This window comes from Eptatretus burgeri, chromosome 14 (assembly GCF_056783735.1).
Source record: "Eptatretus burgeri isolate ZD-2024b chromosome 14, Ebu_testis_v1, whole genome shotgun sequence".
In the NCBI taxonomy this organism is placed as follows: Eukaryota; Metazoa; Chordata; class Myxini; order Myxiniformes; family Myxinidae; genus Eptatretus; species Eptatretus burgeri.
The window spans coordinates 33,756,718-33,784,166 of record NC_140974.1 but is presented as its reverse complement, the minus strand read 5'-3'; the positions used below and the strand labels follow the sequence as shown (position 1 = coordinate 33,784,166).

At 42.0% G+C, this 27,449-nt stretch overlaps 2 protein-coding genes across 7 annotated transcripts in view; both read right to left on the bottom strand.

Annotated features, from left to right (window-relative positions):
* Nucleotides 1-12,404, bottom strand: part of LOC147012941 (coagulation factor X-like) — a 33,142-nt gene extending 20,738 nt beyond the window's left edge. For 2 of the 5 annotated variants that reach the window (XM_085854328.1, XM_085854326.1), the window contains exons 1-2: nt 12,236-12,389; nt 8,746-8,909 (exon numbers count right to left, since the gene is read on the bottom strand). In XM_085854328.1, coding sequence (XP_085710454.1) covers nt 8,746-8,794 — 49 coding nt within the window. In that variant the 5' untranslated portion in view covers nt 8,795-8,909; nt 12,236-12,389. Of the gene's footprint in view, nt 1-8,745; nt 8,910-12,211 lie in introns of all 5 variants that reach the window. The other 3 variants (XM_085854327.1, XM_085854325.1, XM_085854329.1) reach the window with 3 other exon arrangements.
* Nucleotides 12,405-14,911: 2,507 nt separating this feature from the next.
* The window catches only part of LOC147012940 (traf2 and NCK-interacting protein kinase-like), a 262,159-nt gene continuing 249,621 nt past the window's right edge, over nt 14,912-27,449 (bottom strand). For both annotated transcript variants that reach the window (XM_085854314.1, XM_085854315.1), the window contains exons 27-30: nt 19,471-19,620; nt 17,957-18,116; nt 17,722-17,861; nt 14,912-17,341 (exon numbers count right to left, since the gene is read on the bottom strand). In XM_085854314.1, the coding sequence (XP_085710440.1) occupies nt 17,258-17,341; nt 17,722-17,861; nt 17,957-18,116; nt 19,471-19,620 (534 nt within the window). In that variant the 3' untranslated portion in view covers nt 14,912-17,257. The remainder of the gene's footprint in view (nt 17,342-17,721; nt 17,862-17,956; nt 18,117-19,470; nt 19,621-27,449) is intronic.

Sequence of the window (27,449 nt, the reverse complement as noted above, 5' to 3'; positions counted from 1 at the left end):
CGCAGCCTATGAATAGCCTACGCCGCGTGATCGTCGGCGATACGCTGCCACGCTATGCATAAGTTAGACTATCGTTGGGCATAGGTTGTGAACGCTGACAACACGCTCAGCATTCGTTGGTATAAGTTATCTATATGTGATTGAAACGTTCTATGTACGTTACTAATAAGTTATGCATACGTCCAACATGTTATTATACACCCAAAACTTTTTTTAAAACATCAATAGTTCAGCGTACACCAGCGTTTTACATCCATTTTGATACCTTGCCATACGCTGGCGAAAACGTCAAGGTGTGACAGCCCCTTTAGTGGGTGTTGGGAAGTTTTAGGCACCGACAAAAAATAAAATAAACCAATGTCACCCGCAGGGTGACCCGTATCTTGCTAAAAGGTGACCACGTGTGACTTCTTTAAGGTCACACTGAGGTGAACAGAGCTGCTATCCACCAGGAGCGACTCCTTGAGGAATATCTGCCTACGAGAGATTTCGATGAGAATCGTTCTACAGAGTAACCATGAAAAATATGTTTGCCTCATAACGTCACCAAATGACGTCATAATGTCTCAAGCTTGAGATATCTAGAAAGCACTCATTGAGGTGATCAATTTGAGGTACTACATGATATGGTTCCTAAAACTTGAAAATTTGACCTTGGGATCAAATGTGTTTGACCCCAGGCACTAACCATGAAGGTCAAGGCCAATCGCCACCAAAAACTAATCAGCTGAGCGCCGGACCATATACTACATTCCCATAAAGTTTGGAGACAATTGGATTAAAATTACTCAAAAAATAAGGGTTTTGTCGACTCCCATGATTTTCAACAAAGTGACCTTGACCTTTGACATTGACCTTCAAAATTTTATGTGCTGAAAGGGACCTGTAATGGCCTCTGATATACGAAGTTACAAAAAGTTCCAATGATAACTGTGCTCTGCAGAGTGATTTATACGTGATTACAGACAAAAAAAAAAAACATATGAAGGTCAAGGACAATCCCCACCAAAAATTAATCAGCTGAGCGCCAGACCATGAACTATATTCCCATGAAGTTTGAAGACGATCCGATCAAAATTACTCAAAAAATAAGGGTTTCGTCAACTCCCCTGATTTGCGACAGTGACCTTGACCTTTCACCTTGACCTTCAAAATTGTGTGCGCTGAAAGGGACCTCTATAGGCCTCTGATATGCGAAGTCACAAAAATTTTCCAATGATAATTGTGCTCTGCAGAATTTTTTATACGTGATTACAGACCAAAAAAAAAAAAAACTTTCAAAACTCTTCTTTTCTTTCAAGCTTCTAGGTCTCACTATCTGCCATGACCTTTCCTGGGAAAGTCACATTTCCAACCTCGCCTCAAAAGCCAGTCGCCGACTGGGAATCCTCCGTCGTGCTAAGTCCTTCCTCGGCCCTCTTGAGCTCCTGACCACTTACAAAGCTTTTGTCCATAGCCTGATGGAGTACTGCTCTCCCCTCTGGGCTGGTGCTCCTGCCTCCCACCTTTCTCGGCTTCACGCTGTCGAAACCAGGGCATTTAAGATCATCGGCATCTCCCGCAATGAAGCTGAGTCTTTGGGCCTCTCACTCAATCACCGCAGGTTGGTCGGTGGTCTTTCTGTCTTCTACCGACTCCTCTCCAGCCTTGCCCCCCCTGCTCTCTCTGCGATTTGTCCCCACCACGTTTCCACAGGGCGCTCAAGGTCCGCCAACAACCCCCTTCTGGTAAAACTACCAAAATCACGAATCACTGTTCACTCTTTCATTCCTCTTTTTTCCCGCCTTTGGAATAAACTTCCTCACTCTATTCTTTCCCATTCTTCCCTCCAGGCTTTCAAAACAGCTGTTCACCACCACCTCTTATCTTCCCCCATCAAAATCCTCGATCTTTTCTACCCCCGATAATCCACCCAAGCCCTCTTCTTTCATTTCTCATGCTTTCCTTCCTGAAAGTCCCTGAAATATCCATCTTCTCTTCGCCATGTTCCCCGTCCCATTCCCATCCCTCTCCCTTCCACAGTTCACCTAATGTGTCTGTTCCCCACTGTTTTGTCCCTTCCACTCCCGCCCCACTTGTCTCATGCCTCCTTGCTGTGAGTTGTGTGTTTGCTCTCATACGAGCCTCGACCAAGGTATACAAAAAAAAAAAACACAGGCTTGCTTCGAGACGGCATGGAACAGACGAGTTACAAACCGGGCAGCACAAAGCGTTCAATTTCGTTATTACTGGCTTCCAGATTCAAATAATTACATAATTCTGGCTCCCAAACCACGTGACCGATCAGGTTGAAATTTTAAACTTTTGTTTCGCATGTCGCCTGAATTATAAATTTGAAGTTTCGCCTATATAGAAGTAGCGGTTCCAGAGTAAACATTAATTAATATTTATCCTTCAATCCAAGATGGCGGCCAAACCATGTGACTTGTGATGTCATACTTTTTATCACGTGTGCACACACGATGGTAGATGATAATTGCAAATTTTCGCTTCGACAGGGTAGGTAGTTCCAGAGAAAACATTATTTAATATTATTCTTGAATCCAACATGGCTGCCAAACCCTGGGCCCGATCCCGTTGAAATTTCAAACCTTCATTCCACATGACGGTTCCATCACATCACTGATGATTTACATTTATTGATATAGTAGTTCCAGAGTAATCATTAATTAATATTTTTCCTTCAATCCACTATGGCTGCCAAACGTTGTGTCGTACCTCAAAAAGGGGTGAGAACCTTTTATTCGTCATGGAGAGGCGGTCATAGTGGTGGAGTTTCACCTGGATCTGTTCAGCCATTTCAGAGAAAAAGACGTTTAAAGTTATTATTTTTCAATCCAAGATGGCTGAGGAACCATGCGACCTATGACATCACAAGTTTATATTCTGCTTCGAACTGGGTAATGGAACATGTTTGTGAAGTTTCTTGTTAATCGGTAAAGGTGAGTTTTTCTATCCAAGATGGCCGCCAAACCATGTGATGTGTGACGTCATAATTTTACCACGCGTGCACACACGATGGTAGAAGATAATTGCAAATTTTCGAATCGTTAGGTTAAGCGGTTGCAGAGAAAACATTATTTAATATTTTTCTTAAATCCAACATGGCGGCCAAACCATGTGACATCAATTCGAAATTAACAAACTTATATCGCCTACCTGTCCTGAATATAGTTCTGAAATCTACCCTTCATTGGACCAGCCCTTCTGGAGAAGAAGATGTTTGAAGGTTTTCGGGGGGGTTTTTTTTTTTATTTTTTTTATTTTTTTGTATACCTTGGTCGAGGCTCGTATGAGAGCAAACACACAACTCACAGCAAGGAGGCATGAGACAAGAGGGGCGGGAGTGGAAGGGACAAAACAGTGGGGAACAGACACATTAGGTGAACTGTGGAAGGGAGAGGGATGGGGATGGGACGGGCAACATGGCGAAGAGAAGATGGACATTTCAGGGACTTTCAGGAAGGAAAGCATGAGAAATGAAGGAAGTGGGCTTGGGTGGATTATCGGGGGTAGAAAAGATCGAGGATTTGGATGGGGGAAGATAAGAGGTGGTGGTGAACAGCTGTTTTGAAAGCCTGGAGGGAAGAATGGGAAAGAATAGAGTGAGGAAGTTTATTCCAAAGGCGGGAAAAAAGAGGAAAAAAAAAATGACAGATGGTACGGCAGAGGGTGGAGTCGTCGGCAAAGAGAAATAGAGGATTTTCCAGAGAGTCCGAGAGATCATTGATGAAAACCAGAAAAAAGAACAGGGCCCAGAACGCTACCTTGAGGAACTCCAGCCTGCACAGGAAGAGGGGATGAAAGAACTCCATTTAGGGCCACACGTTGACTGCGACAGGAGAGGAAGTCTGCGAGCCATGAGTGGAGATGGCCTTGAATACCATGGGAAGAGAGTTTGGTGAGTAGTGCAGGGTGCCAGACTGTGTCAAAAGCACGTGATATGTCCAGGGATACGGCTCGGATTTCCTGTCTGGCATTGAGGACCTCCATCCATTGATGGGAGAGCAGAAGCAGCATATCCAGGGTAGAGTGACCTGGTCTGAAACCAAATTGATGATTGGAAATCAAGCCATTGGAGAAGAGGAAGGATTTCATATCTGAGGCGATGATGGATTCCATCACCTTGCTGATGATTGGGAGAAGGCTGATTGGTCTATAGTTACAGGGATCTGTTTTTGCACCTTTTTTATGCAGGGCAGTGATGTTAGCAGATTTCCAAGCAGATGGCAGATGACCTTGGGCAAATGAGAAGGTGAATAGAACAGAGAGAGGGTGAGCAAGAGCAGAAGAGCAGGCTTTGAGGACACGTGGGCTGATGCCGTCTGGACCGGTTGCAGAATCTGACTCGAGGTTTGAAAGCAAGCTCTCCACCTTGTCAGGAGAAAAGGATACAGAGTCCAGGGACAGTTGGGTGCGACTGGGTAAAGTGGGTAGAGATTGAGATGAGTTTAGGACACAAGATTTAGCTGCAAACACCGAGTTTAGACATTCAGCTTTATCACGTGTGGAATCAGCAGTGCGGCCATTTGAGGTAAGGGAGGGGATGGAGGGGGAACATACACCAGAAACAGATTTGATTAAACGCCACCAGGATTTTGAGGAGGGAGAGAGGTTTGAGAGTTCAGACTTGAGATGAGAAAGATGTTGTTTTCTGGCTCTCCTGAGGGTAGCTACACACTTGTACCGAGCTTTGTGGAAAGAACTGAGATTGCCCTCAGTTGGGTTTGCTTTCGATGAGGCAAAGGCAAGTTGTTTCAGGACAACTGCCTCGCCACAAGCTTCAGTAAACCAAGGGCGGGAGGAAGGGTAAGACAACTGAACACGAGAGGGGATAAATCTGTGCATGAGGGAGAGCAAGTTTCTTTGAAAGAATTCCCAGGATGAGTTGATGTTTGAGAAAGTAGTGATAGGAGACCAGTCTGTAAGTTTGATGGCTGCTCGGAGACCCTGCCAGTCGGCTTGAGTGAAATGCCAGACTCGACGGCGGTGAGGTGGTTCTCTGATAACAGCCAGAGAGATGTCCACTTTGACAAGGATGTGGTCAGAAGAACCAATTGGAGCGAAGGAAGAGCAGCAGATATTGTCAGGGAAATTTGTCAAAATCAGATCCAGAAGAGATGGAGTACCATTGGTTGAGATCCGGGTCGGGAAGTTGACCGATTGAGTCAGTCCCAATGAGTCGCAGAAAGCTTTTGCTGAGGTGCCATGGCAGGTGAGAGAGGTACCCACACCTAGCCAACTGGCATGATGACAATTGAAGTCACCACATAAGAGGAAGAGAGAGTTTGGATGAGAAGATAGAAGATGGTCCATGTTTTCGGAGAGTGAGGTGTAGATGGAGTCATCACTGTTCGGTGGACGGTACAGTACACATATAAACATGAGGTGGGAGTGGAGGGGAAGCCGAAGCCAGAGGTATTCCTGGGGGTGTGGAGGAGTGAGAGCAGTGCATGGAGAGTGAGGAATAGAGTCTTTGATGAAGAGAGCAACACCTCCACCAGGTCGAGGCTCAGGTCTGTCATACCGTAAGAGGGAGTAGCCAGGGAGAGATACTTGGGAGTCAGACACGTCTTGGGAGAGGAAAGTTTCTGTTAGGCAGATAATGTCTGGTTTGTCAGTGGCAACCTGTATGGAAAGATCTGAAAGGTTTGAGCGAAGGCCCCGGATATTTGAGGTCCACACTTTTAATGAAGAGGAAGGGGAGGAGGCTTTGGGTGCAGGAGGTGGAGGGGGAGGGGGAGGGTAGGACAAGGGACGAGGGGGGGCAGGTAAGGAGGGTTGCTGAAGGAGTGTGAGGTATTGCAGAACAGCGAGGGGAGGGGGCCGAATGAGGAGGAGAAAAGGCTCTGTGGTGCTGGGGGAGAGGGGGGACAAGAGACAAGGAAGAAGGCAGTTGAGGATTTGAGGAGGTGGAGTGAAGAGATGGAGGTGAGAGGGCAGTGGAGGGAGGCAGGTTGGTGGATGAGAGGGGGGGCAACTTTGAGAAGGAAGAGTGAGGGGGATGAAAGGTGGGAGAAAGGTGAGGGGGGAATTTTTGAGAGAGGTGAGAGGGAGGCTTGGAGGGAGAAGAGTGGGATGGTTGCTTTGAGAGTGAGAGTGAGGGGTGAGGGGGGTGAGGGGGGTGAGTTGGCACTGAAGTTGGAAAAAAAGAATGTTTGATGGAAAGCGAGCATCCATTGCAAACTGTGGTTTTTAAAAGTTTTAGGTCAGAGATGCGATTTAACACAATTCTTGATGGATGCAATGAAGGCGAATTCAGAGCATGGAGAGAAGAAGCGCTGTAATAGTTGGATTTTTTAGGCAAGGAATGAAGGAGAGGTCAAAATGAGAGCAGTCTGTTAAAATAGCAGAAGAGTAGTGCATTGTGAAACAGTAAAGAGTACCACATGTGTGAGAGAGGAAGATGAAGCATTATAAGATCGTTTTTGTAGTTAAAAATAATGTATGAGAGAGTTCAACAGATTAGGTCATGGAAGTGTAAAAAAAAAAAAAAAAAAAAAAAAATCGAGGAAGAAGACGAGGAGGAAGTTAAGAGGAAGAAGAAGAAGCAGAATCGGGAGAAGGTGAGCGTGTTGTTGTTGTTGTTGGGTATATATATATATATATATATATATTTTTTTTTTGTTGTTAATATTAATATATGACAGAGTTCAACAGATTAGGTCATGGAAGTGTAAAAAAAAAAAAATCGAGGAAGAAGATGAGCAGGAAGTTAAGAAGAAGAAGAAGCAAATCGGGAGAAGGTGAGCGTGTTGTTGTTGTTGTAGGGTATTTTTTTTTTGTTGTTGAGATAAGAAAGAGATTAGTTGGGAGAATGGGGGATGTTTGGAAAGTGGGGAGGATCAAAATTGAAGGTAATGGGGAGGATAGAAATTGAAGGTAATGGGGAGAAAAAAAAACAAAAAAAAACGATCCAACACCGAGTGGAACCGGTAGGCCTCAAGCCTAGGCCTAGGCCTGAAGCACAGGTAAGAACGTCGACAAAAATACTCACAAAATAGCACGATTTTTGAAACAAAATCCGAACTAGCAACACACAGTAACATGTAGGTGAGAAAATTAAACAGTTAAAACGGGACAAATAACAACCGGAAACTTAGCTTTGAGAACGTCAGCAGGGAGCCCCAAAGGAGACCTCTCGCTGCTCTAAAACCGGAACCGGAAGTGGCTGCCAAATCATGTGACCGATCAAGAAGAAATTAACAAACTTGAGAAAGGAGCTCATGCGGAATATATGTGTGAAACTTCTTCTTTATCTGTCTTACCCTTCTGGAAAAGAAGATTTTTAAAATCTATTCATTTTCAATCCAAGATGGCTGCCGAACCATGTGACCTATGATATCATAAATTTAAATTCTGCTTTCCATCGTCGACCCGAACAAGTTTCTGAAGTTTCGTGTAAATCGGATAAGGTCTATTTTTCTATCCAAGATGGCCGCCAAACCATGTGACTTCTGAGGTAAAAAATTTTTTTTAACCTGCATGCAGAATTGAGGGAAGAAGGCACTTGCAAATTTTCGCTTCGCTGGATTAAGGAATTCCAGAGAAAACATTTAATATTTTTCTTAAATCCAACATGGCGGCCAAAGCATGTGACCTGTCAATTCGAAATTAACAAACTTATATCGCATACATCTCCCGAATATAGTTGTGAAATCTCCCCTTCATCGGACGAGCGCTTCTGGAGAAGAAGGTGTTTGAAGTTTTTAGGGTTTTTTCAAGATGGCCGCCAAACCATGTGACCAATCAAGAAGAAATTAACAAACTCGAAAAAGGACCTCTTGGGGAATATATCTGTAAAGTTTCGCCTCAATCTGTCCGGCCCTTCTGGAGAAGAAGATTAAAAAAAAAAACACTAAAAACAAGATGGCGGCCGAATTACGTCATCGATGACGTCAAGAAAAACATTTTCGTTAGTGACTTTAGGAGTAGATGACGCTCAAAAGTTTTCAGATTTTTCCCATATGGCGTTCTACTTGACGAATTTTCACCGGTATATCGCTTCAGCTATGATGTCACGAAAAATCACTCGTGTTCCCCATAGAGAGCTTAGTAAAATGTATCAACCGAAAAAATTTTCTATTGCACGGTTTCCAAGATACAGATGTCCAAAGTTTATCGTTTTTTTCAAGATGGCGCCTGCACCACGTGACCAATGACGTCATAATTATAACGTGATTGTGCTATCAAAAAAGATACATACTATGGTGAAAATTTCATGTCGATCGGTCTTCGTGTCCCAGAGAAAATGATTTTAAAAGCGAAAAAGGGTGCAAAATGCCGGCGGAAAAAGAAAAAAGAATAAATAAACAGAAGAATAACAATAGGGTCCCCTGTCAGAATGACAGGGTACCCTAATTAATTTCTTCAAAGTGCCAACATGATGAGAACAGCACCGGGCATCGCTGGATGACCCCGCTCGTGTTGTATATACTAAAGTACAATGAACAAATGGTGCTTTTATCAACGGTGTACAAATCAGATAATTGAAGATTATTTCCTGGAGTTATATCGATGAACTCTGGTCCAGGTTGTGATTAAAATGCCCAATGTTGAGGTGAGAAAAACTCCTTGCCATCTGCTTGGCAGCTCAGATGATGTCGATAATTGTCTTCACAACTTAATCTCAAGAAGAGTGTGATGTGTGTGTTCCAACAGCTAGTTCTCGTCACATCCTCGGTTATCCACTAATGTGAGTAATGTTATGCAGGATGAGCAGCAGTTGCTCAAGCTGAAACCCACCGTTCGTGACAAGTCCCCGATGGCCTCTAGAGCCTCTTGGAATGAGCATTGTTCCTTGAAACACTCTCGTTCCAATGATGGAAGATTCACGAGTTCCTCCAAGGGTTGATTGTGTCTTCGTGATCGATGTAAGACCAGGGAGGCATCTCTCCTCGTCACAAACACTAAACAAAAGTGATGATTGAAACAGAGAATGACGAACAGAAAGTACAATTTGAATTACTCTAAATAAAATGAGTATTACTTCTGAGATGTTTAAATAGTAGTCGATACGTGGAATGGTTAATTGGGATTTCATCAATTATTGCAGTTAAATCTCCTCCTACAACCTCCTTTCCATTCTTTACCCAGCACTCACAACCTCCTTTCCATTCTTTACTAGCCCCCAACCTCATTTCTGGAAATTGGATTATGGAAATTGTTGCGGCTGGGACAACCGAGAGTGCTACTTCAAAGATAACTAAAATCAAAATCGATGATATTTTTGAGTGCAACCACATCAACAAATGGAACCAACAATGAAAACTTGCCAGATTGGTACACAGCCATATTTACAATTTTGAACAAAATTGGGAATATGGGAATATGGGATCGAGTGCTTTTTTTCCTCCGCCAATGATGTTGAAGGTGGTTATGTTTTCACTCCTCTCTGTGTGTTTGTTACTTGCAAAATCGAAGATTTTTTCATGTATATTGGTCAGTCGATTTTGTTATTCTGCCTGTGTGTCATTCGCCTCCAGGTCACAATTCTAAACCGATAGTCATGAAACTTTACCAAGTTGTGGAGGTAGACTCAACTCAACTCAGGTAGTCTCCAATTGACTTGAAATTTGAACAAGATTTGCATATTGTGTCACTGAATTGGGAAACCAACTATTTTGACGTCAAAAGGTCAAACTCCTAAAAGCATCAATTATACACTGAAAAATTGTCAATTTTCATCCGATTGACTTGAATGTTGAACCGGATTTGCATAGTCCATCACTGAATTGAGAAAGCAACTATTTTTGAGGTCAAATGTCAACTTAAAATCACACTTCTAAAATAATCTAATTTCATCTGAAAAATCGTTAATTTTCATCTGCTTGAACTGAGCTTTGATTAAGATTGTCAATTTGATGTATCCATGGCAACTTTTGGAAAGAGAGGTGGATTTTGCAAGTATCGTGCTCTGTACATCTTTTTCTTGTTTGTCTGTCTCTGTCTGTGCGCAGGATAACTCAAAACGTTGTGGACGGATCCGGATGGAATTTGGTGGGTAGGTTGGGTGTGTGACAAGGACGAATTTATTAGATTTTGGTGAAGATCGGATCTGGATCTGACTCCGAGAATTTTTAAAGTGATTCTTTACCATTGGGAGATTGGACTAAACTAATATATATGGCACGATATCTCAAAAAAATTGGGATGGATTCGGATGAAACTTGGTGGACAGTTTGGGTGTGTGACCTCGACAAATTGATTCGATTTTGGTGAAGATCCGGATCTGGGTACAATAATTATTTAATTGATGAAGTGATTCTTCACCATTGATGGGCCCAACAACGCTATATAGCATGATATTTCAAAAGTGTAATGGGCCCGATGTGTTTTTATGGATCAGGCATTATGTGGTGGAAGTGTGCGCTCCACTGAGTGCCCTTCTAGTTTCTTCAGTAATACTCTGTTGGTTCAAATTCAGCAAGAAATTTAGACATGTTTTAATTTACCATGGCAACATAAGCAGATCTGTCTTACATGCAAATCAAGGAAGCAGAATGGGGTGCAGAGTGAAGCTTATGCCTGAGTGGTCATACATCAACAATGAGCAGTTTGTGGCAAAGTCGGAGTTCCATTGGGGCTGGCAGGAAGGCCGAGAGATATGCACACTTGCCAGTAAGCTTTCGAGGGTGAGTGAGTTCAAATGCTGATCTGTCATCGTGGTGCTTCACAGGTAGTGCGATCCATCGAGGTGTGTCAACCCTCGGATGGACGTTAAACTGGAGTCCCATCTGCTGGCATTACTTGGTGAATGTTAAAGACCCTATGGTGTCCTTCATGAAGAGACGGTGAGCTATCTCCAACACCTTTAACAAATTACAAATTCTTGCCCTAACTACTGCTGGGAAGGCGAGAGAGAGAAAGAGAGAGAAAGAGAGAGAAAGAGAGAGAAAGAGAGAGAAAGAGAGAGAGAAAGAGAGAGAGAAAGAGAGGGAGAGAAAGAGAGAGAGAAAGAGAGAGAGAGAAAGAGAGAGAGAGAAAGAGAGAGAGAAAGAGAGAGAGAAAGAGAGAGAGAAAAAGAGAGAGAAAAAGAGAGAGAAAAAGAGAGAGAAAGAGAGAGAGAAAGAGAAAGAGAAAGAGAGAGAAAGAGGAAGAGAAAGAGAAAGAGAGAGAGAAAAAGAGAGAGAAAAAGAGAGAGAAAAAGAGAGAGAAAAAGAGAAAGAGAAAGAGAAAGAGAAAGAGAAAGAGAAAGAGAAAGAGAAAGAGAAAGAGAAAGAAAGAGAGAGACTGAGAAAGACTGAGAGAGACTGAGAGAGACTGAGAGAGACTGAGAGAGACTGAGAGAGACTGAGAGAGACTGAGAGAGACTGAGAGAGACTGAGAGAGACTGAGAGAGACTGAGAGAGACTGAGAGAGACTGAGAGAGACTGAGAGAGACTGAGAGAGACTGAGAGAGACTGAGAGAGACTGAGAGAGACTGAGAGAGACTGAGAGAGACTGAGAGAGACTGAGAGAGACTGAGAGAGACTGAGAGAGACTGAGAGAGACTGAGAGAGACTGAGAGAGACTGAGAGAGAGAGAGAGAGAGAGAGAGAGAGAGAGAGAGAGAGAGAGAGAGAGAGAGAGAGAGAGAGAGAGAGAGTGAGAGAGAGTGAGAGAGAGAGAGAGAGACTGAGAGAGAGACTGAGAGAGAGAGAGAGAGAGAGAGAGAGAGAGAGAGAGAGAGAGAGAGAGAGAGAGAGAGAGAGAGAGAGAGAGAGAGAGAGAGAGAGAGAGAGAGAGAGATATCCTGCAAGCTTGGTATTAATTAATAAAAGAAAGCTTTCTTTCAGCTACTTGCTGTCATTATTAAACGACCCCCATTCAATTTTTACAATAGTTTGGGACGTCAGTGCAGTGTGACTTTACCACCTTTGGCTCGACAATTTTTCCCTATCGTCAAGTAGTCCAACATCTCACTGCTACTGGACACAGGCACAGAGCTGTCATTAAAAGACTGAATATAAATATATATATATATATATATATATATATATATATATATATATATATATATATATATATATATATCTTCTGAGTACAAGGTAAACTTCCATATGTGTACTGTGCGACAAGAAGCTATTATAACATGGCAAACATTTCAAGGAAGTTCGACATCTCTGGAACAATGCAACATAATCATCGGAGTTTAGGATGAACTTTTCTTGTTTTTTAGACTATGTAAACAGTTTTTTTTTAAATGGGATCAACATATCGTTCCACTGACTTGTATAAAGAGCATCAACGTTACCTGCCGCACACGTGTGGAGCAGGTAGGTAGAGGTGATTATAACAACAAATATCTGCAGTTGACACATTCCGACCATCACGCTCACCTGCACATCTGGTCAAAGGGTTAGGATTTCAAGCTCTGGATTGGACGCAATGCTGGACATTGGATGGGATGGCGAATATTCGCTTGCGTCATGGGTACGTCTGCCTTAAGCGGCATGTTAATCAGTCAGCGATTGTTGAGTGGATAAACATGGGGGATTTGTGTGGACATTGGCTGGAATTTTTCCTCACGAGATAAACTTCTGAACTAGCTTAGCACATATTACTACATCTAAATGAAATTTCATCTCAGTACAGGGGAGAGGATTTAACAAAACATAACAAGACAAGAAGTACACACTATAGTACAAAATAAGAATTACCTGCGCATGCAAAGTGAAAAGAGGAGTTAAGCAATTGGTGCATTGTCTGTCTGTCTGTCTGTGTGTCTGCAATGTCAGTTTATGATCGAGGAACAACTTGATTTAAATTGAATATTATATTTTGAACATGAATCGGAAAACAAATCTGCAGCTTAGCAGAACTTTGGCTCTGAATCCGTACCGATCTCGCATGCGCAGACGAGCGAGATAATTTTTTTACTCTTTCTGCCTGTCTGGTTGTTAAACAAAATTGATAAATCATTCCAAACAGGAAATTTACTGGTTTTAAGAATGTTATAAAGGACACAAACAACAGACACGGAAAACGATTCATGTAACGTGTTAAATAAGGTGGTGTATAAGACACTGCAATAACGGCGCTAAACTTCGTTTTTTTTTCTATTAAATTGAAAGTCTCAATTTTATTTCAATTGAATTACATCCTTGAACACTGCAGAACACAAATAGATTATTTGACATTTTCAAAACCCTTCAGTTTAGCAGCACTTAGACAGGTTAAATAAGGTGGTGTACAAGGCACTGCACACTCGGTCTGTCATCCTTCCGATGTTGGCAAAATAAGTACCAGTGCACTGGTATAGGGGCATAGTATCAGTGGCGTAGTCGAGTTCCCCAAAAAACGAAAGCTATCTGGCAGCCAATCTTTCATATGCATGGAAAAGAAGACTGCGCTGCATCAACGGTGCAAAACTTCCAGAATTTTTTTATACGACCTTTAAAATCATGATTGTATTTCAATTGAATTATAAACTTGAGCAGTTTGTGGGGTAAGGTGTTCTATGAACTCTCTAGTTAGGTATGTATTCGTGGTACGTGACAAAAATTATGGACTTTGGCAACATACGTTCAGAATCCACAGGCAGTACATCCACAGGTGACAGGAAAGTTTGAGGTTTTTGATAAACCAAGTTATTTTTTTTTTTTCATCGACCTGCTGTGTATAAGGTTGAGCGTCCATCCTGGTGTCGCATTGGTGTGTGGCGCCATTGGTTGCTCCAGACAGCTCGCTACCATGATGAAAAAGAATCCTATGAGCTATGACCGGAAGTGGTCCATGTTGACGCAGTTTGCTATTTCCTGAAACCACGTGACCAGGCGTTTGTAAGCATATGTACTGTACATAAAGCCATGCGCTTTCATAAGAATGGAGGAGGTGATGATCCCTTTGATCTTGCTTCGAAAGCTCTGCCCATTTTTTTTTAAACGACCTCTCTCTCCACATCATGGAAAAGACAAAAATGTCTTTACGAGGGTACTTGTTCTTTCCATATTCACCTTCATTCCTTTACACACTCTACTTCTGTCAAACCGGGTTAATTTGTCGATTGATACTTTTCAACATAGAATGTGGCAATCAAGGAAATCTTGTAGAAGTGACATTCTCACCAGATCACAACACAACACACAACTCGGTGTCTTGGGACTTATCGACAGCTTTCTTTTCAAAACTACATCTTGATGCCTATCAGGAAGCCCACTGTGAAGTAACAAAATTAAAAATGCTTATTGAGTTTCATTTTCAATATTGCTGACTAAATTTGGGAGTGGAAAGACAGGGGGGGTGTGCGAGGGGCAATGAAAACAACTGATTTCAAAGAAATGAACCATGAATTAGCCACATTAAGAAATTGTGCGTTTTTTGGTTAATTGATGTTTCATTTCTTCCATCGGAAAGTTGAAAGTCAATTTCCTGATTTAAGTGCATAAATGTCAAAAGAACCTAAAGTAGTTTCTTCCACAAGATACTTGGCCACCAACAGGAGTGAATCATTCATTTTTATAACTGCCTGAGCTCCAGAAACTATCATGTGGTCAACAGAACTCAAGGAGCCCAAAAAAAGGATCCAGGCATCAACACAGCAAGGGAGAGAGAGAGAGAGAGAGAGAGAGAGAGAGAGAGAGAGAGAGAGAGAGAGAGAGAGAGAGAGAGAGAGAGAGAGAGAGAGAGAGAGAGAGAGAGAGAGAGAGAGAGAGAGAGAGAGAGAGAGAGAGAGAGAGAGAGAGAGAGAGAGAGAGAGAGAGAGAGAGAGAGAGAGAGAGAGAGAGAGAGAGAGAGAGAGAGAGAGAGAGAGAGAGAGAGAGAGAGAGAGAGAGAGAGAGAGAGAGAGAGAGAGAGAGAGAGAGAGAGAGAGAGAGAGAGAGAGAGAGAGAGAGAGAGAGAGAGAGAGAGAGAGAGAGAGACAGACAGACAGACAGACAGACAGAGAGAGAGACAGACAGAGACAGAGACAGAGACACTTGTCAATCGGTTTGATTTCACAGCAATATCATTTTATTTCTTTGTTCCTTCCATACGCCAAGGGTATGGCATCGGCACATGTGGACAGAAAATAACTGTTGAAACGAGGGGAGCAGAGAGTCGAGAAGATAAAGAGAAAATAAAACAAAGAAAAGAGAAGAGAAGAAGGGGAAGAGAAAGGGAGGGAAAGGGAGAGAGAGGAGGAGGAGGAGAAGGAAAAGGAATAAAAGAGAAGAGGTTGGCCACTGATTTTCACCAAAACACAGCAAAAGACAGCAAGAACGAGACTTTCACAACTTCGTTGTAATATACACACCGGCACTCAATGGAGTGACTTCTGGAAGAGCATTTGGCTGGCCTCCCATTCAGGAATCAACCAAGGTGAAACAAGACCTCATTATCATCAGGGGGGCACATGGCTCAGGCCTAGCGTGTGAAACATAGCTGAAAAATGGAAGCGCTAGAAAACAACCGGAGAAAGCAATGCCGGACCTTATCTGCTTTATCATTCTGCAAGTTCACATAGACGTGACTTTGATGGCATAAAACGGCCCTTTGGCCCAAATAGTAGACCTCATCACGAATGGTTGCCACATGTCCCAAAGAAAGGTGCCAAATTGCAACATCTCGCCGAGACTACTCAGTCGTCCTGTATCGGATAAGCCGTGACAATATCCGACTGTAATTTAGAAGGTCAAATGTTGTGAGCATTTTCGATTCTCCTGCAAGTCGTAAAGAAAGGCAGCATTGAAAATAAAAGGAACATCATTGTTTTTGTTCACCTGGACCAGTACAAAAACTGCACTGTTATTGGACAAGCAACTGCCATCTGCGAAAGACCAATCAATCCTTTGCACCGCTGACTAAAGTTGAAGGTTCTTACACATTCTATCGGAATTCCATCAAATAATCTGCAAAGAATGAGTTTGGCATCATCACATCCGAAGTCATAATTAAGATTTTGTGACCGAGAAATCAGGAGGGTGAACTCTGAGCTCCGGAAATACAATGCTTAACACACAAAGGCACAAGCAGACAAAAAGCCATTTTGGATGTTAAACTTCTCTCTTCCATTCCCCCCTCCACCTCTCCCCCACCACTTCCCGTCCCCTTCCTAAGGTAATGGGTTAATCATTCCACAAAATGATGTCCAATATGATTCAAAGGATGCCTGTTATATCATATTGCACTGTATGTGTGGCAAGATGGCAGTTTCAGCTGAAGAACGCGAGACCTACTTCACAATGCATTTGGCCCATGTTGTCATGTTTGGCATTCAATATAATCTTAATACCTGGTCACTTGTTGGTCCGACCATGCTCAACCAACGGAGTAGTGATGCCTCACTTTCAGGACCACCAAGTGGATTCCATAACTCTTCGGTAGATATCTTTTTTTAATCCAGACCCTGTTATTTTGACCGAAGCTCAAGCTTAAAAAACTATAAAGATGTTCTCCCATAGGAAATAAGGATGATTAAAATTGCTTTACACCAATCGAAATACACCTTCATCAAAAGAGATTTATGCGCCGCCATTGATTGGGCGGCATGTTTTGCCTCCATCATTTCTATGGAAGATCTTTTTTTGAAATAAACTTTTTCAGGACATCCAGAATGGGTTCTTTATATAAAACTCTATGGCCAATATATTTCTGTCCACTAGGCATCAGCCAATAGTGGAAGCAGCAACATGCCTTGGACTAACCTGCAGGGGTCTTTTTCACCAAATTATCACACCACCCGTAAGCCCCGGCAACTGAATGTACATCCTCATTTTAACAGCAACTTATTGAGTAGTTGGATCTAAACGGTAAATGTCAGAGGCCTTATTCGGTGAAGGAGTCATATGTTCTTTTTTTCAAACTCCAATGATGGTTGACAAAGCTGATGTCCCAGTAACATATCACAAGCCCATCATCTTGGTGGAACTGCAAACAGTGTTACTCCAACTGAGGGAGATTACACAAAACAACAGGACTACTCTAGTGGACCAAGGATATGGGTTTTGAAAGTAGTCAACATGGAAAGCTGGGATATCAGCATTGGCATTACATCCGCACGTGCTAGCGGGGCTAGGCCAAGAGTACAAGCAGGGGGTGAGACACTGATAGAGATGAATAAACAGTCTCGATTGTCAATGGTAGTCGTGGAAGCTTGGCCAATCAACACGAAATAAGGAGCGGCATTAAATAGGTGCTGCCGTGTTGACCTGCCATAGGTACATGTAAGGTGACCGAGGCATGATCATCTCTGCTTCGAAACCCAGGGCCTTGCGTTGTGGACTGTGGGAAGACTGCGGGTGCTTCAAGATGTCAATGGGACGCGGTGCAGATGCGCGGTGCGCGCACGTCCATTTCACCAGTTTGATTCGGGATTTCGATTAAGTGTCATGAAGTAAACTTGACTGCTTCGGCCAGCACGGACTGAGGCAAAAAATACCTGAAAAAGGAGGACAATTCATTTATTAGACTGCAGCATCATGTGTAACATCGTGTTCTCAAATTTTGTGGATTTTGAACCCCTGTTCATCTGCATAAACATTGGTAAAGATTGCTTTGGGCTGTACAAAAGTTATCCTCCAGCTCTGGTCTTCTGATCAATTTACATATATGTTCTTACCTAGACCTGCTACGAGACACTGACAACTACCAGGTCTCTTTCTGCTGGTTTATTCAAATCACCTAACTTACATGAGATGAGAAGGTTGGGATGACAGTGTATCTCATGATTGGAGTGCCGGATGGCCTTTAACCTCAGACTGAGAATTCCAATACATCCTCAAATCGTGAAAATAAAAATGAAAACGTCGTGATCCCTACTTTGTCCTTGTGTTCACACAGGAACTTGAGGCGCTTGCTCCTTTTGTGCAGGAATACACCTTCAAGTTGACCGCTTTCCACTGCACGGATCTCGATGGCTTTCTCTCCCCAGCCAAGCACGTGCTGTGGCTTGATGTATGCTGGTCGATGCACACACAGGTACTACCATTAACCACACACATGTTGTGTGATATTTTAAAAGGAATAAACCCTTATTTCGATTAGGGGTACATACCCACAGACGTTGGTGCTTCTCCCCATTGCAACACAGTATCTCTGCGAGCTCTCCCGTATGTATCCACATAAACCCCCTCATCGTCGTAGCAAAGTAGTAGCTGCCAGCCACGACCTGACGGCAGGACCACGATGGTCTGGGGTATGAGCGGTGACCCGGACTGCAACACACGCATTGTGATTATTGAGATGCGGGTCATGCTCCAGTGAGGAATCATGTCGTGACCTTGTATCTCAGTGCTAACAATGTGCTTTGTGAGAAGTAAAAGCAATTCAAAACTCTAATTAATGCATTACTAGCATTGAACCCGTCGCTTCGCTGATGGTAGTTGAACAACACAATGTATACACGCTACAGTACAGCAATACAGTTTATTGACAGTGAATATTTGCAAATTTTTATTCCAGAAACATTTTGTTTACTCTGAACAACCCAGCGTTGGTTTTAGTGATACACACACTTATTCACCAAAAAACAATGTTATGAATTCGTTTTGTGTTTCCAAGGATCAGATGTTACTGGTGTTTTTTTTTTCCAAGTTGCAAAATACATCAAGTGTGTTCTCATTTATGCTTTGGAATGGTGAACAAAAGTGACAATCAGGAAAAAAGCATAATTGCTTATACCTGTCAATACATTACGTTATTATTGTTACTACTTTTACTTGTTTGTATGCAATCAATGTCTGCTTGGCTGCACTGTTTTTCTGGTGGTGCTGCTGTGCTGCTGATGCAATGCTCCTGTTACCAGCATGTTATCTGGTACTCACTTTGCCAACCTCTGAAGGATGACAGCGTGACTCAACCCTACCTGGTATTAATTCAACGGCCCAACAAGGGGCTTGAACTCAAGACCCTAGGAATATTTACGGCTTGTTAGCAGTTATCAAAAGTGGTTTCTGAAACCATACACAGCTTCTCATTGAGTCATGAATAATACACCACCGTAAGGGTCGAGCTGAGTGCTCCACGTAATTCCGTAATGACATCCTAGACGTAACGCCATCTTACTAAATCCGTCATCCCCATCACCTCCAGATGACCCGTCACCTACAGACGTCAGATGGAGTCAGATACATGGATTGTTGTTGATCGAGTGCTGGATGACGTGCACATTCGTAGAGGCTTAGCCTAGCGTTGGACATAATGCCGTAATGATGTCCCAGACATAATGCCGTAATGATGGTCCAGCGAAAATAGCACGACAGAAAGAGGGACAAATTGAGAAACCTGGATAATTTAATATGTAGATGATAGGAAAGAAATACAAAAAAGTGCACTCACGAGCTTTATTTAATTGCCCAAAAGGATGGTGCAGAGGTTGCGCACATACACCTTCAAGGTATCTCGCCTGGGATATGCTAGATTAAGGTCACTTTGAGAGTTTGTAGATAACACCATGTTGCCATATTTCATGAATCGGTCACTGTTTCACATTATCATCATCAATGCGCTGATACTTAAGAAGCAATTTCACTCAATCAATGACTAAAATGTTACACATTATGTACATACATGTGTAGGCAGGTAGATGTTGTAGCAGCTTCCCGATTCAACATCAATTGCGTGGAATCCTTCTGTCGATCCATATATTACCTTGAACCTCTGACCTTCCTCCATTGTCATGTCCACCAAGAGAGGTTTGTGCTTGAGGTCTGAGAATTCCTGAGCAAACATCACAATAACTTGAACGTGTAAAATTAATAACTCGATTGCTGATATTTTGTGCAATCATATCATCGACTCTTAGTAAGTTGTTCAGCAAGTGTGTCTATCATGCTCAAAGGATTCTGGGCAAAACCAAGATGGTGGCCATTTATAGTCACGTGTAATGTGGAGCAGAGTTGTATCCTGAAGTTTTTTTTTGTAAAGGAGAACATCAAACTGGTCTGTACAATTTGGTAATACACATCTTTCATGTAGTTTTGTTTAAATGGTGCAATGAGTAAAAAAAAAAATGGCTGTGAATTGGTGAGCGATCTTGACAATTCTCATCTGAGCAACCAACTTTTGTCACTCAGGTGAACATTAAACATGTTGAGCAAATAATCTAAAAGAATCGCTGGATTTTTAAATAATTGGATACCAGCACTGTAAGTGTTGAAACTCATAAATTACAAATTGAAGTTGAATACGGTGAGTGTAATTTGAGTACTAAAGGACCTCACGTTTGATTGAAAAGGCCACTGGTGTGGCCATTGCAACAAAGCCTCCAAATCCTTCTAAATCATCTCCCTCATTACCAGAGGGAGGAAGATGATTTGTTGAAGAAGATTGTGACATCCGATGAGACCCGGGTCTGTCATTTAACTCCAGAATCAAAGCGAGTCAGCATGAACTGAAGACATTCATGGTCCCCACAACCAAATATATTCAAGGCAAATATGACGACTACTAAGATAGCACAGGTGGGTTAGGAAGACCTAAATCGTCCTTCATAGAGTCCAGAATGATCGCTTTGTGATTTCTATCTCTTTGTACCACTCAAAGAACACCTGGGTGGCATCAAGATTTCAACGATGAAGATGTCAATGTGCATTTCCTTAACTGGCTACACATCTGTCTCAAAGATGTCTATGTTGATGGCATTCATAGTGATGTATTTATTATTTTCAGTTGCAGGTCTAAATGAAACATTGGCAATTTAGGGTCCTACCGCAACAAGCCAGGTATATGCCCAGGCAAAAATGCTACATTTAGAACTGTAGTATATGACAGTTGTACTCTCATATACTATAGTAGTCTGCAGATAATTACTACAGCAAAGGAATGTTATTTTTGCCTGGGTGAGAGCTGGGTGGTGTGGGGGGTGGGGGGGCGAGCAGATGCTGGAGACCCCTCGAAGGTCTGTGCTGCATTCTCAGCCATTTCAGACCGTAAAAATGACTTTTAATCATGCCAAATATTTGGCACTTTTTAAGCATGATCTAGTATATATATATATATATATATATATATATATATATATATATATATATATATATATATATATATATATATATATATATATATATATATATATATGACCAACACGTTAATTAATAACATGTTGGAATATTATATGAAAACGAGGACACTCAGTAGAGCGCATACCTCTGCCATGTAATGCCTGATCCACGAGAACATATCGGGCCCAATACATTTTTGAACAAGAAAAAGAGCAATCAGAGATTGCAGACGCTCACCAGGACTTGTTCTGTGTGGTGTGTTGTCTGGTGCATTTTGTGTGGCGTTTGCGTACTGGTGTGTTACGTAAATGATAAGAGACATAATTAGAACTGCCCCTTTATAAATGCTGGTGATATTGACTGGTTCAACCATTTCATAGAAGATTTTTGAATATTAAAAAAAAAATCAACAACAATATGACTGCTGAATCACGTGACTGATGACATAATCAAGACCCTGACCCATGACGTTTTTAAAAAATAATTTTTCAATTGAATTCAGAATGGGATTAAAATAAATTCACTTCAGATCAAATGGAAGACCAAATAGGTACAGTCCAGCATTGGAGTAATCAGAAGGAACCTGAACAAGCAAAAAGAAAAGATTAAGTCATCAGGAGGAACCTGGATAGGATTGACATTTCAGCTGTTACTCCTCTACCCTCAAACCTCTCCAGGCACAGTCAAGTAATCATTATTAAAAAAAAAAAAACCCACTTCAAAAAAATCAAATAATTCTGGCTGCCAGACCATTTGTCTGATCGAGTTGTAATTCAAGACGTGTATTCCCCATCACCACTGGATCACAACAGTTCCAGAGAAAACATTATTTAATATTTTTGTAAATCCAATATGGCTGCCAAACAATCTGACATCAATTATTCCTTAGGCCGAAGTCACATTTGCTCTACGGCGAGGAAACGGCGGCCGTACACCCCCTGAATTGACAGAAACGTGCAGCGGCCGCAGAGTTTCTGCGGTGGCCCCAGGGTGGCCTATGCCATTTGGCTATATTTTACAGGCCATAGGGGTCGCCGTGTAATTATAACGCGGAGTTATAACTTTTTTCATTTCTATGTTCGCCGTAGCAATTCGACAAGCTGAAACAAAAGAACTGGTAAAAAAAAAACACTCATTACCGTCCGTCTGGCCGCACATTCGCCAAAGGGTCCCCCTGCGGTCGCCTTGCGGGCTCCTTGCATCTGCCTTGAAAATTATATGGCCGCCGCAGGAACGCCCTCAGGTCACCGTGCGACATCAAATCAAAGACTGTACGGCAACCCCACCTTTTCGGTCTCCACAATTTATTAATCCCGTGTGGCTCCCCGAAAAATAAAAACATGTGTGACTGTGGAAATACTGCGCCCGCCCTATAATTGCTAGTGGCCGTAGATTTTGTAGACCCCACGGCCGTCGTGGCAAATGTGACTTAGGCCTTAACAACCTTGTACACACATGCCTTGGGGAACATTTATGTGAAGTTTTCAACCAGGCCTCCAAAGCCAGTCGCCGACTGGGAATCCTCTGTTGTGCAAAGTCCTTCCTTGGCCCACCTGAGCTCCTGACCACTTACAAAGCTTTCGTCCGCAGCCTGATGGAGTACTACTCTCCCCTCTGGGCTGGTGCTCCTGCCTCCCACCTTTCTCAGCTTCACGCTGTGGAAACCAAGGCATTTAGGATTATTGGCATCTCCCATGATGAGGCTGAGTCTTTGGACCTCTCACTCTCTCACTGCAGACAGGTCGGTGGTCTTTCTGTCTTCTACCATCTCCTCTCCAGTCTCGCCCCCCCTGCGTTGTCTGCGATTTGTCCCCACCATATTTCCTCAGGGTGCTCAAGGTCAGCCAACAACCCCCTCCTGGTAAATCCACCAAAATCACGAATCACTGCTCACCTTCACTCTTTCATTCCTCTTTTTCCCCACCTTTGGAATAAACTCCTTCACTCTATTCAATCCCATTCTTCCCTCCGGGCCTTCACAACAGCTGTTCACCACTACCTCTTATCATCACCGTTTAAAATCCTCGAACTTTTCTACCCCCGTTAATCCACCCCAAGCCAACCTCCTTCAAATTCCCTGCTTTCCTTCCAGAAAGTCCCTGTAGTCTCCATCTTGTATTCCCCATGTTCTCCGCCCCATTCCTCTCCCTTCCACACATCTCCTACTGTCCCTGTTCCCCATTGTTTTGTCTTTCCCACTCCCGCCCCTCTTGTCTCATGCCCCCCTTGCTGTGTGTTGTGTGTTAGCTCTCATACGAGCCTCGACAAGGTATACAAAAAAAAGTTTGCCCTCAATCTGTGTCACTGTTCTGGAGAAGATTTTTATGTTTTTGGGTAAATCCAATATGGCTGCCAAACCATGTGACCTATGATATCATATGTGTCAATGTTTTGTTCCTCATGGATATGCGGCCGTATGTGTAAAGTTTCGCCTCGATCTGTTCAGCCATTTCAGAGGAGATTAAAAAAAATAAGCAAAAAAAAACAATATGGCTGCTGAATCACATGACTGATAACGTAATCAAAATTTTTGTTGTGCATCATTTTATCCCTAGATGACCCTCAAAATTTTTCATACTGATCGGATGTGGCGTTCTACATATGCAATTATGACGTCATAACGAAGGCACCTATGACGTTATAAAAATCACACTCATTAGCCATGAGGAGTACTTGGCTATGTGCCAAGTTTAAATTTTTTCCTTGCAGTTTCAGAGATACAAAGGTCCAAAGTTTTTTTTTCCGTTTTTCCAATACAGCTGCCACACCACGTGACCTCAGACATCATAACTATCATTAAAACATTCTACATGAGTAGTCGAACCAATGATGAAAATTTCGTCTCAATCCGAGAAAGGGTTGCGGAGAAAAACACGAAAGTTCTGTGCGGACAAACAAACAAATGAAAAATCGTGCTTAGCACGACACTTGGCGAATTAGTTGACCTTCCCGTGGGTGGTCCAAGCTGTAATGTCATGGAATGTGTGGTGTTTATTTGTTCGTACATTAATAAAATGACGCGACGTCACAAATAACAATTATCAGGCGCGCGTTGTCATGGTAACGGCAGCAGATTGAAAATTTCCACAACTCATTTAAAGCCACCATGTGACATTCAACAACTTATCATCGGTGCTTGTTGCCTTCATTCTGATCGTAGAAAATATTTGAAAATACCGAGGAACATTGCTTTTCATCCAGCTTTACGATCCCGTTATCAGGTTTGAAATATGTTGTAAAACAAAAATATGAATTTTATATGTATTTTCATGTTTTGGGTGACCCTGACCTTGACCTTGGGTCAATTTCGATCAAACTTTGTACACATGTTAATATTACATGCATAAATAGACAGTATAACTTTCAATATAATAAGTGCAAAACTGTTTGAGAAATAGCCATGTGTAATTCACAAAATTCCCCATTGGTTTATAATGGGCGATAATATAAAGTGATGCAGAATCCAGATCCTGATCTTGAACATCACCAAAAGTCACATATCGTTTTGACACTGGATTTCTATCAGCTGTTAAAATTTCATCCAAATTGGTTAAGAATTGTGACCTGTAGAACGAATAGAATTTTTTTTAAATCACGCCAATAGTTAAAAAGTTGACGTCATACGCTTGCGAAAACTGTACATAATTTGTACCAACATGCATTTTAAAACATTTAGATATTCCATTGAAGTTTGTTTTGGCGTCAACAGGAAGTTGCTACGACTTCCGGTGACTGAGTTATGTTCAAAAGCTTGTTTTCACCTTTTTTTGACGTGACGTCGTGACGTTAAGTGCGATTATGACGTGATTTGATCCCAGACTATTTCAGCAAGATTGGCCATCACGTGTTAAAATTTGAGAACGATTGCTTCAGTAGTTTCGGCTGCACACGAGCGTAAATATTTTTTAAAATGACGTCAGTAGGCAAAACTTTGACGTCATACGCTTGCGAAAACTATGCGTAATTTGTAATAAGATGCATCTAGTAATCATTTAGATATTTGAATGAAGTTTAATTTAGTGTCAACCGGAAGTCGTCGCGACTTCCGGTCACTGAGTTATGTCCAAAAATGTGTTTTCACGTTGTGTGACGTCACGTCGTGACGTTTAGTCCGATTAAGACGGGGTTTGGACGCGGACCGTCTCAGGTGGATTGCCTATCAGGTGTAAAAATTTAAGAACGACTGGTCCAGCCGTTTGGGCTATAGACGACCGGACAAACAAACAAACCAACAAACGGAACAGACCAATATACTTGACAAAATCGAAGATTTCGCCAAGTAACAAACAAGCAAACACAAACAAACAAGGGCCCAAATGCAATACCCTCTCCTCCGGCGAGGGCATACAGTGGGGAGAACAACTATTTGTACACTGCCGATTTTGCAGGTTTTCCCACTCACAAAGCACGTAGAGGTCTGTAATTTTTATCACAGGTACACTTCAACTGTGAAAGATGGAATCGAAAACAAAAATCCTGAAAATCACATTGTATGATTTTTAAATAATTAATTTGCATTTTATTGCATGAAATAAGTATTTGATAAATCAGAAAAACAGAACTTAATATTTGGTACAGAAACCTTTGTTTGCAATTACAGAGATCAGACGTTTCCTGTAGTTCTTAACCAGGTTTGCACAGACTAGAGCAGGGATTTTAGCCCACTCCTCCATACAGATCTTCTCCAGATCCTTCAGGTTTCGGGGCTGTCGCTGGGCAACACAGACTTTCAGCTCCCTCCAAAGATTTTCTAATGGGTTCAGGTCTGGAGACTGGCTAGGCCACTCCAGGACCTTGAGATGCTTCTTACAGAGCCACTCCTTAGTTGCCCTGGCTGTGTGTTTTGGGTTGTCATGCTGGAAGACCCAGCCATGCCCCATCTTCAATGCTCTTGTTGAGGGAAGAAGGTTGTTGGCCAAGATCTCGCGATACATGGCCCCATCCATCCTCCCCTCAATACGGTGCAGTCGTCCTGTCCCCTTTGCAGAAAAGCATCCCCAAAGAATGATGGAGTCTGATTGATTGAGTGTGGACAGCTGTCTTTTATGCAGATAACAAGTTCAAACAGGTGCAGTTAATACAGGTAATGAGTGGAGAATGGGAGGGCTTCTTAAAGACAAAACTGACAGGTCTGTGAGAGCTGGAATTCTTACTGGTTGGTAGGTGATTAAATACTTATTTCATGCAATAAAATGCATATTAATTATTTAAAAATCATACAATGTGATTTTCAGGATTTTTGTTTTAGATTCCGTCTTTCACAGTTGACGTGTACCTATGATAAAAATTACAGACCTCTACATGCTTTGTAAGTGGGAAAACCTTCAAAATCGGCAGTGTATCAAATACTTGTTCTCCCCACTGTGTGTGTGTGTGTGTGTGTGTGTGTGTGTGTGTGTGTGTGTGTGTGTGTGTATGTATATATATATATATATATATATATATATATATATATATATATATATATATATATATATATATATTGTTTTTAGCCCTTTCTCTCAATGGTGAAGAATCAGTTAACAAATTAAATAATCCTCATATCCATAATCCTTTGGTCATAACTCATCCACAACTTTTTGAAATATCATGCCATATCTCGTTTTTGGCCCTATCTCTCAATGGTGAAGAATCAATTGATAATTTTTTTTTTAATCTCGTATCCAGATCCAGATTCAGATCTTCACCAAAATCGAATCAATTCATCCTTGTCTACCAAGCTTCACTCAAATCTGTCCATAAAGTTTTGAAATATTGCGCTATATATCATTTTTAGCCCCGACACTCAATGATGAGGAATCACTCAAAAAATTATCGTATCCGGAACCAGATCTTCACCAAAATATAATCAATTTGTCCTTGTCACACACCTAACCTGTCCACCAAATTTTGTATGAATCCATCTGTAACTTTTTTGAAATATCCTGCTCACAGACAGACAGAGACAGTTAAACAAACGGAGACAAACAAACAGACAGACTGGCAGGGGTGAAAACATAACCCCCACCACCAAAGGTGGATGCGTTCAAAATGGAAGGGAGGTGTCGGAGATGGACGATTGGGAATAAGGAAGTTATGGATTATTGTCAACTACATTTTGATGGGGCTTTGAAGGAAATCATATCACTGGAGCACTTCTGTACAGTAACTTTGCTTTTTTATCGAAATAATGAAAAATTGTCAAAGTTGCCAGTCTAACGTGAAAACGTGGTGGGTAAAAAGACCGGTGCATGGCATCTCAATATGCATGTGGTTGAGGCGCTACCCGATCGATGGTCCAATTGCGTAAGTGTATCAGGGGAAGTACCTTGAGAAATCGGTGAAGTTTCATCAAAGTGTCCATAGCTTTTGTTGCTCTAGATTCTAGAATAAGTCATCCACATCAACGTTGAACTACCCTCCTAGTTCATATCTACTCAAAGTCCCCATAAGATATGAATAGTTTTCATCGAAAGAAAACAATTTTTTTCAACAGTTATTCAGATTAATGCCGCTTATTGCCATTCCTCTCGCACTTATGCATCGTTTAATGTTCCTACCAAGGAA